Source organism: Athene cunicularia, assembly GCF_003259725.1.
Source record: "Athene cunicularia isolate RWA chromosome 14 unlocalized genomic scaffold, athCun1 chr14_part1, whole genome shotgun sequence".
Taxonomy (NCBI): domain Eukaryota; kingdom Metazoa; phylum Chordata; class Aves; order Strigiformes; family Strigidae; genus Athene; species Athene cunicularia.
In genome coordinates, this window is record NW_020799118.1 from 10,728,716 (window position 1) to 10,739,201 (window position 10,486).

At 42.1% G+C, this 10,486-nt stretch overlaps 1 protein-coding gene across 2 annotated transcripts; it reads left to right on the plus strand.

Moving 5' to 3' along the window:
* Positions 1–1,040: 1,040 nt before the first annotated feature.
* On the plus strand, positions 1,041–9,885 carry BRAT1 (BRCA1 associated ATM activator 1). 2 transcript variants are annotated; one of them, XM_026859074.1, is made up of 13 exons: positions 1,041–1,275; positions 1,590–1,744; positions 2,512–2,659; positions 3,546–3,918; positions 4,009–4,128; positions 4,905–4,996; positions 5,230–5,348; positions 5,844–6,030; positions 6,422–6,495; positions 7,065–7,167; positions 7,447–7,545; positions 8,542–8,720; positions 8,930–9,885. In XM_026859074.1, the coding sequence occupies exons 1-13, from the start codon at positions 1,098–1,100 to the stop codon at positions 9,656–9,658; spliced, it is 2,556 nt and encodes an 851-aa protein (XP_026714875.1). In that variant the 5' UTR covers positions 1,041–1,097; the 3' UTR covers positions 9,659–9,885. The 2 variants fall into 2 exon arrangements, with proteins under 2 accessions (XP_026714875.1, XP_026714876.1); XM_026859075.1 differs by having other exon boundaries at positions 2,515–2,659.
* Positions 9,886–10,486: the final 601 nt, after the last annotated feature.

Below are 10,486 nucleotides of genomic sequence, written 5' to 3' on the forward strand. Positions count from 1 at the left end.
GTTGAACACTAGGGATACCTGTAAACAGATATCTTGGCTGTTGTAGATCATTTGTGTAAAGTTGACTTTCTGTTAAACCTTTTAAGTTTGCCCTGTCACTTCCCTTATCTCCCAGCCCTGGTCTCCTGTGTGATGGTCTCTTTTTTTTCTTTTTCTTTTGCTTCATCATCCTGATCATCATAATTGGATTGTTATTGACATCAGAACGTGTTCCATGTGAAAACTCAATGTGTGTCTATTTCTGAAATGTGCATATGATTTTTCTCCCCTCTCTTAGACAATACAAGCTCAGAAAAGTGAGGGAGATCGAATGAAGACTAAGCTCCGTCGACTAGAAGAAGAGAACAATAGAAAGGATAAACAGATTGAACAACTGTTGGATCCTTCCAGGGTGACTGTTTCTTGGGGAGATAAAAGTGGGGCAAAAGAGTGCTGAGAAGTGTGATTCTCTTCTTGTGTCTCTAGATTTCAGGAGTCTGTAGTGTGTTGGCTTCTCAGAACAATGAGCTTGAATATGAGAGGGGGTTGGTTGGTGTGAAGGGATTTCTGTTTTGTGTATCTCAGTTTACCAGTTCAGTTCAAAGGAAGATCATGCTATGCTGTGCAGATAAGTTTATTTTGCAAAGATACTTTAAATTTCTGAAGGTAAAATTAAAATGTTCTCTTTTTAGAGGCCCACTTCCTGATTATTTTGCCTGAGACTAGAAGGGAGTTAACCTCTTGCATGGTGACTGATGCATGTGGTCCTGAGACCTGGACCTGAGAATCAAAAGATGAGCCTTATTATCAGACCCACAAGGCCAAGAAACATTTAGGGTCATAGGTAGAAGACCTGAATTTCATTTTATTCCCTGTGGCTGTCACTCTCTGTGTGCAGACTTGTATCTTGGGAGAAGTCTGCTAATATAAAACAATGAGCATAGGGACTTCATAGCTTAAGCTGTTGGGCTGTGAAATGACTGTCGAGATGAGTACGTTAGAAAATTCTGTGGAAAGAGCTGGCTGGCAGTAGAATAAAGTAGCAAGGTTGCTCACTCGCTTTGCGGCCGGGCCGGGTGAGGCGGGTCTCCCGCTCCGGGGGCCGGCGCTCCGCAGCCATGTTCAGCCAGGAGTCGCGGTTCGTCGCCCGGGCCCGCCGCCGCTTCGCCATAACCCGCGAGTGTTCCCTCCTGCTGCCGCGCGTCTGCGCCGTTCTGGCCGACCCGCGGCAGCTCGGCTCCGATGACACCTGCCTCGAGAAGATGCTCGATTGGTTCCGGGACATGACGAGGTTCGGTGAGTGTCCCCCCTCCTAGCCATGGCCGCCGGGGACCGGCTTGTCCGGGGGGGAGGGAGGCAGACCTGCACGTCAGGATCCTGGGGGAAGCCTCCCTCAGAGGGGTTGTTCCCACCGTGACACCTGAAAACGCTGTTTGGTACTTGAGACCTGTACCAAGGCTTGGGCTTCAGGTGAACCCAAACTCGCCTCTTAACAGCTGTGAGGGGTTACACTCAGCTCAGGCAAACGCCTTGGTGTTATGAGCGAGGACAGAAGTCCTGGCAGTGACTCTCTGTTTTATGGTCTCTCTTGGGCAACACATGGTCACTAGATCCTACAGCGGAGCTGGTGCAGAACAATCCCTGTCTGAGCGAGTTCATCACCTCCGTGCTGGCGCTGCCAGAGCCCAGTCCGAGCATCCTCTCCTTTACCCTGCGGTTAACTGGGATACTTGCCGCTTCTGAAGACCGTTTCCAACACTTGCAGGTGAGTCAGCTACCTGTGCCCTTTGTCTGTTTGTCCCTTCCTATAGAGGACACCTGAAAATGTATGTATTCTGCTTATAACGTTTCTGGCATACTTCAAACAACTTGGCAAACAGTGATATGGTAATGAAGACCTACAGTCATACTCTCTTCCTAGATCTCAGGTAAAGTGGCAGTTGTCTTCTCTCTTGCTACAGTAGTACTGTGAATGCTTATGTGTAGTGCTTCTCGTTTTCAGTTCAAAACAGTATATGGGATAACACTCACAGTAGCCATCGCAAAATATTGTATCCCTGGGCAGATCCTGTATATTTAAACTGCACTAACAGATGTAGTTTTCCCTCCATAGTAGGTTGACAGGAGATCTCTTGATTCCCTGCAAAAAAGAGGGCAGTTTTTAAAGCTCTGCTTTCTACAATAGAATACATTTATAGTACAAAACTCAAAGCCTAAAAGGCTTCCTTCAGGGAGGAGATGCATACAGCTGCATAAAGCAGTCAAATGGAACTGATATATACATAAGTTGTCACTAGTATCTTAAAACCAAGCAGTTTTGGTTTTGAACACCTCTGTTGCTTAGTCTGTGAAAGAGGCATATGTTGAGTTTAAGCATGGGATTCTAAACATTTTCTATTTTAGTGACACTTGTAGCGAGAGAATGTTTCACTACAGCGTTGGTACTCTTGACTTAGAGGACAGAGCTGCCCTTCCACTTCCCTCAGTCCCCTTTGCTTACTGTTTACTCTGTGTGTTCTCCTTTGGCTTCAGCAGGAGAATCTGTTGATCAAGCTCTTTGGCAGGGATGGGCCTCTGAAGAGCGCCCTGTGGGGAGACGCATCTGTGCGAAGTGGCTGGGTGGAGGGTGTACACAGCATGATGCATCACCAGCTTGCCCTCCGCTTCCTCTGCGATGATGGTGAGTACTTCTAGGTCTGGTAACTCCTCTGTGTCTCTTCCATTCCAGTCTGTTGTTCACATGTCAAATGAGACAGGAGTTTTCATTTATTTAAGATAAAAATAAGCCATTTGTGAAAAACACTGAAGTCATTGAAAGATGGTGGGGTTTTTGTTAAAATCAGTTTTGTTAAATCAAACACTGAAGATGCTGCCCTTCTTAGAGGGGAAAAAGGCACATCTTATGAGATAAATCATAAAAAGTTTATTGAAGGCCTTTTGTGTTCTTATTTGTAACTCTTACTAAAAAGTACATTTCAGTACGATTTTAGTGCAGAAAAACTAACCAGGGGTGCATTTATCTCTTAATACTTGCACACGTGTGCAGTCCAGTTGTTGTTACGCAGATATGTCAATTCAGGATTCAACTTCAGATCCCAGGGGCCTAAAAGACTGGACTGGTATTAATAATGCGCAGCATACGCTGCTGTCCATGTGATGGAAAAGTAGTACTGTTACTGCTGTTCATGTTTTTCCTATTGGTTGTGTCTGGAGATGGTACAGGCTCCTTCCATAAATACACAGTGAGTGTGTTGTCAACACTCATAATATCACTAATGTTATATTGAAGTCCTCTTCTCTTCCTGAGTTGTTAAAACACTTGAGGATCTGAAAACAATTTCACTTCCTTTTTCTGTTTGCTTTTTGTTTGTTTGCTAGTCAGTAAGGACTGGCTGACTTTGAAATGCTGTAGAAACTACAAAATAACATATATTAAACCCCAACAACACCATTTAAAAATCTGTGGTACTTGAATTAGAATATATGGTTGGAGTGTAACAAGGTTTCACCTCACGATAGGAAGGCTGTTGTTTTTTCTTACAGTGACTTGTTTTGTTTTCACACAGGAGGTATAGATGTCATCTTCACTCTGCAAGGGGATCCCAGCCTGTTTGTGGCTTCAGCTGCCAGTCAGCTTCTGGTGCACATGCTCACCTTCTCTGTAGAGTCTGAAACAACTAAACCTCTCAGTACAAAGGACGGTGACTGGCCAGCATGTGCCCAAATGATTATAAAGCATATAGAAGACTCCCTTCAGTCCAGCTCTTCCTCTCACATCGAGCAGTCATTAAATCTGTTAACTAGTTTGTTTGGCAGTTGTTGTGATACGTGGACTGAAGTACTTTGGTTAGGCATAGCAAAGCAAATAGAATCCTTTTGGATGGAAGAGACTGTTCAAGCACACCACATGCTGGCGAAGCTCTTGCTTAAAGTGGCATGGTAAAGATCTGGGACCTTGTATCCAGTGATGAGTTATATCTGTTTTCCACTGTCTAATAGGACATATTACTTACACTTATTTCTTCTCAGGTCCCCTGTGTTTTGTGACACTGAAAGCGGTATTTGGGCACTAGTGACTTCTGCTCTGGAACACTTAACTCCAGTACAAGCAGGTCCTTTGGCAGTGGGAATTGTGAGGCATTATAATTGGTAGGACTTAGTACAATGAAATTTTTTTACTCTGAAAATGTTTCTGTACTAATATCTCTGTTGTCTTTCCAAGAACTGTTTTTTTCCTTACGTTCCTTAATATGTAAGACTGGTTGGCAAGAACCATGACAGTAGCTAACAAGGTTCAGACACTGATAGTAAGAATAATACAGTTTCAGAGAGAGAGAAATGAAAGGAGCCAATATAATTTTTATGTGTATACACCTGCATCTTACCTACAGCCAGCCAGTTTCAGGAAGAAACTTCTTTTAACTTTGTACTGCCAAGGTTAATTAAGATGGACACGGTTTGACTGCCTGTCAAATCCAGTAGTCTCTGTTCAGTTTTCTCTTTCACAAAAACACTGTCTAGTGTGAGAGCTTTCACTGCTGTCCAGCAGAAGTGTGCATCTGAATGCAGCACATATGGATACTGATTTACAGGCTAAGTAACACCTGTGTCTTAAGATAAAAGGACACCATTTTGTTGACAAGAAATGCCTCTCTCTAAACCCCTTCTTAACATGAATCCTACCCTCTATTTGCATAGCTTGATTAGGCTACTTGTAAATTGCAGAGCCACTTCTCGTTTGCTTTCAGTTAGCCATGGAAACTTGGAAGAAGGCTTGAATTGTGATAATACTTTCATTGCTCTGTCATTGCTGGCTTGTTTAAAAGCCTGCATGAAAACCATTATTCTGCTCAGTATCTGGGGGCAGATGTTTGGGAAGGAATTGAAGTATTCTTGTTTTGGTAACTGCTGTTTCCTCCTTGAAGCCCACAAGATGTGAGGATTCAGGCACTGACTGTTCTACTTCAGCCAATGGATTGTATTTTGAGAGCAGCCTCCCAGCCTCTGGAATATGCAGGTACAGTTGTGATAGAAAAGTTAGAGGCTAGTCTGCTTGCCAGAGTTTTAAGTGTCTGGTGCAGACAAAACTGGAGGAAGAAGTCAAGGACAGTAGCAGTGTTTGTGGTGAAGTGCAGCAGTTACATTTGAAGGGATATTCACACTGCATTATCTGAAAAGCTTGATTAACTTTAAAAACCACAGTCTTTTGTACTCACTAACAACCTGAGCTCTTCTACTTTGGTCCTCTAGGTTTGCTGGATGAGTCTGTTAGTGATCCTGCCACTGTTGAAAGTCTTCTGTCCTCCAAGTCATCTTGTGTTAATCTTCTGTGTCAGACCCTCGCTCATCTGGAGGAGCTGCTGTCTCAGGTAACATTTAGAGAAGGAAAAATCCCCAGGGATCAAATTGGTCCTTGAGAGTGTTAAGATTGGTTGCAAACTTTTGCAGTAGAGCTTAATAGAACAGTGAGGGCTTCTACCTGTTAAAAGAAATCTAGCATAGTAAATGCCAGATACGAAAACAGGAATACTAAGGCTTGTAAAGAGGGACTGCACTTAGTTTTAAATCCACCTTCGCAAGCTTTGTTACCGTACCTTACATCTATTGCAATTATTGATCCAGTGAAAAAACACAAATTGAACTGCTTTCCCAAGCAGTGAGAAGAATTTTCTTCCATCTGTGCAGTAGTTCTTGGGAGAGAGGAAGATAATTGATTGTAGTTATTAGCATTGTGGTACCTTAAGAACACACTAGAAATTTCAATTTTTGCTGCCTCCTGACCAAAAACTCCAGCTCTGTCTGCATGCTTGAGACTTTTGCTGGAAACTTTTTTCTGTTTTTTTTCCTTTCTCCCCTCCCATCAGATGCGTTTCTCAGTGGATTTACCCTATACGTCTTTGCTACATTCTCTCACAACAATATTACAGTTCTGTAATGGCTTCTTGAGGCCAGCTTCTCCTCTGGGAAGCACAATAAGCCGAAACTTGATCAACTGCTTCAGAGTACAGAGGTCAGCTCTTGATGTCCTAGCAGCACTCTCGGAGAAAAAAGGTGAGTTAATATTTGCACCTTTAAATTTTTGTTAATTTTGGAAATACTTGACTATTCTGTAGTTGCAGAATTTTTCATTCCCCTTCACTGATCTTTCTGAATTAAGACTACTACTCCTATTTCTGAAACTTGTCCATTTTTTCCAATTCTTCCTACTGTCTTGGCTAATCTTACTTTCTGTTGATGAGCTAGGGCAGGTAATGCTGTAACTAAGAAGGTTGTAGTGGTTGTGAGAAATTGGATATTTCTCCTTTACTCTGAGGACTGTACTTGCTTTCTTCTCCAAGACAGTTTTACAATCCTGTGTCTTTCTGTATTTCAGCAGTTGAATTGGAATTCAACTGCTCCTTCTCTCAGTATTGGTCCTTTAGTTTTGTCTTCTGTGTTTCAGCCTGTGACACACTCCTAGGAAGTCTTTTTGATGTCCTTCTGGCATACCTGGAGAGTCCAAACACCAACCCTACTGTAAGTATAGAACTAAGGAGAGATCCAAGTCTATTAGCTTGCCCCAGTGGGATGTAGTTCTGAGAAACTGTCTGACAGTAGTTGTTTCTCAGCACAGTTTGTGTTAGAATATGTAGGAGACTTCTCTTGGTTCTGGTGGCTTGCAGGAAATAGCAAAACTCCTAATGAGCAAGTAACTGACCGATACATTGACTGTTCTTGAAAAGACAGGAGCCATCACGTCTAAGAGTAGTGCCAACATACTCAATGTCATGGCCCTGAAGTATGGAATTTTTTGCATTAAGGGGTTTTGTTTTCTTGCTTTGTTTTATTTGAATGACTTCAACTGCAAATCAAAAGCTGGAGGTACTAGAACTTTAAAATGCTATACTGAGAACAAGCATTTTCTAGGTGTCAGAAGTGTTATATAAGTACCATTTATTTGTGCCTTACTTCTTAGTAAGGAAGCATATGTACTCATTTACTCTGAGAATTTCTCTATAAGTTTGAGGCTAAAACGAATTTTATCTAGCATAAAGGCAACAGTGCCTCCACCTGTAATAAAGTAAATCTACTTTATATTGTTTCAGGTTCTAAAGAAAACATTTCAAGCTACATCCAAGTGGCTGGTGCGATTGCGGGAACTGTCCTGCTCCAACAGTCAGTGGCAACAAACTGAGAAGATTTTGGAAGGTAACAAAGCTATTCAGGTTGGGACAAACAGCAGCTAGTGATATGAAATCTGCTCTTGCCTGCCTTTCCTGCTGAAAGCACTTAGAATTCATTTGTTCACACTTATGTTGAATTTATGTTTAGTTGCCCAATTAGTGCTTTAAAGAACTCTGGGAGAAGCACACAGCAGCAAGAAAAGGGATTGCAGCAGAAAAAACGATACCGAGGTTGTACAGCAATTACTTCCTTAAGGCTTGTTGCCTTTCATGTCCATTTAAGCTTGTCACTTGGCTTTTACAGATGTGTTTCTGGTGCTGCAAAAGCGTTTGTGCAGTCCTTGCTGGGAAGTAAGAGATTCTTCTCTGGAGTTCCTCACTGACCTGATTAAAAGCTTGAGAGGTAGGTACAGAGATTTAATGGTTCACATTGGAGGAGTATTTCTTTTAATGTTATGAAAGTCAAGCAGGCTTGTGAAGCATCCTCTGACCTGTAACTGAAGGGGTAAGAAAAGGAAGAAGCGTGAAGATTTTTACACTTAGATCATAATCAAAATCTGCTAAAAAGATTAATAAACTTACCCTGCTTTTCTGTTGAACTCAGAGTGCTGTGCCCTCCTTAATGGCAGTTTTGGTGAGTTAAACATGAATGTTGAGACAGTCATATATGTTGAGACAAGTATGTCAAGGCAGATTACATGCTTAATGACAGATGACACTTTCCTTTTTCAGCTTGCTCTGCAGTGGAGTCTGGTTTCACTCAGCAGGGATTTAGGAGGCTAAAAGGCCTAGATCTGCTCTGTATGCTTTGAGTTTATTACTGATTTTCCACTATACTGTTAGCTCAGGCTTTGCAGCAGGTAACACTAAGGCAACGTTAATTCTCTTAGGATAGCTCTGTGATGTTGTTGACTACTGTTGTCCCCAGGTCACAAAGGAAGTATCCAACACACTCAGCTGCTGTAGCAGTTTACCCAGCAGCCCCTGTCAGTGCTGCAGTTGCATTCTTTTTCTTTGCCATGTGCTTTAACAAGAAAGGAAGACAAATTTTTCCTCCTTTAAGCAAAGGCATAAGTTTGATGAGGCTGAAACCATGTCCCTACTTGCCCGGAGAAAGTTTTTTCTTGCCACTAGAACTGTAAATGGATTTTTCCAAGTTCCAGTGTTTAGCAGGGCTTGACTGAAAGTCACCAGGCTGATGGAAAATGGGGAGCCTGACACAGAGCATCTGTGCTCTTGTAAGCAGCTGCCTGGTGTCTGCAGTGGCTCAGCTCACTGGCAGCTGTCCCTGCAGTCAGTGGGCATCCTTGTATGACGCAAAGAACTGTTTGCATTGGAAACAGCTTCATGCTCTGAGAGAATAAAGCCTCACTTCTTTGGATTGCTGTCTTGTTTACAGACCAGGATGAGTTCAGGCAGTCTCTCCTGTCTTCAGAGGTGCCGAGGCTTACAGAAGACCTTCTTGAGGATCCAGAAAGCTACGTGCGAGCAAGTGCTGTGACTGCTGTGGGACACTTGGCCTTCATTACTTACTTTGCTCCAGAGTCACCTGCTACAGGGAATCAGTATAATAAAGAGGTATGAGGACTTCATGTAGTCCACTACAGAATCAAGGAGAATTATACATTGGTTTACTGCTTTACTAATAATTTTCTTCACAAGTTATCTCTCATGGAGGGAGATTTCGCAAGCGTTAATGAAAAGGCTTGATTTTTTTACTTTGCTGCTCTTGTTTCTTTAAATGTTCCTTCCCTCACTGTGCTTTCTCTTTTTCTTTTTACATTTAGAACACTGTAGCAAAGCTTCATGAAATCTTGTCAACGGACACAGAGGGCTTTCCTAGGAGGGCTGTGATCAGCATCTTCAACAAGTGGGTGAGAGAGGGCTGCATAGGTCAGCTGGAAGATACAGAGCAGTTTGTCTCTAGGGTGATCCAAACTGTGAAACATGACTTAGACTGGGAAGTCAGACTTGGTGGTTTGGAACTGATTGAAGTTTTCTCTAGTCAGACAGTTTGCCGTCTTTGCGTTCTTAATTGCCCATATACTTCTGTCTCTGCAGTCACTGGCTGCATTCATCAGAATTCATCACTGCTTATATTTTGCCGAGCAAAAGTGTTCAACTTTTTGTTTCAGTCTTTGTGTGACTGTGACCAACCACTGGGTCAGAGAGCCTGTGATATACTGCTTGCCTTAAGATGTAGATTCTATCCAGTTAAGACCCTGAAGGATTCACAAGTGGCTGAAGATTCATATGCAGGACATGGCATTGCCTGGTTGCAAAGGACACTAAGGCAGGGTTCTCTGGCCCAGAACATCCTCACAGATGGTGGTAATAGGGTGGATTTTCAAGATCCAGAGAGTATGTTGCTAGCTTTGGGTATAATAGACTTAGAAGAGCTACATGATGAGCTAAATAAAAGTAGTGACCATGTGGAGAAAAGCCCTCAGTCCCTCTTACAGGACATCCTTGCTAGTGTGGGGACCATAGAGGAGAACGAAGCTGACTGTTACTGAAGACATCTGCTCTGAGCAAGCAGTGCTTAAGCAGTTTTCTTCTGGAGGAGAATTCTTTGCTAGCAGTCATTAAGTCTTTTTTGAGAGAGGATAAAAATAAGTGTTATGCTGAGGAAAGAAAAGGATGGTTTTGTTAGCTGTTAAATGGGTTTTAAAATCTTTAATACTGGTGAATTTTTTGTTAAAGTGTAGTCTCCAAGAAACTGTTTTGTTTTTCAAAGTAAACATATTAAGATGCTTTTTTTAAAAATTTCTGTGTCTTTTAAGAAAGTGCAAGACCATGCCTACATAAGAAAATATTTTTAAACTAAAACTGACTGAAAACTAGTTGTTGCATGTTCCTTTTAGAGCTGGAGTAGCTAAGGCTGGTTTTAAGGGACACTTGTTTTGACTTTGTCCCTATTTCCCTTCTAAAACCAGAGTTCTCAGGTTCCCTGTTGCATTCTGAGGTCTAGAGCAGAAGGTGCCATTTAAGGAGTCAAAAGCTGATCATCCTTAACATCACAAACTTTCTTCTATAGATACCATATTTGTTTGATCTCAGCAGTGACACTAAAGCTGACTTTGTTTTTAATTGAAGTCAGAAGCAAGTCCATTCTGCTGAATTTTTCAAGTGCTCATATTCTCCCTTGCTAAAGAACTAGGATAGCTTCTACGTACCCAGAGAAACTGACGCTGGCAGCTTTTTCATGATAAAAATGTAGATCTGTGCTTGGCTTTGGTAAACAATTAGAAAACAGCAGCTATAGTGTGAATGGCGGCACTGTTTTCTGTGAAAACATTGTTAATTTTTAAAAACTCAGGGAAGACTGTAGCTTGCAACTTAAC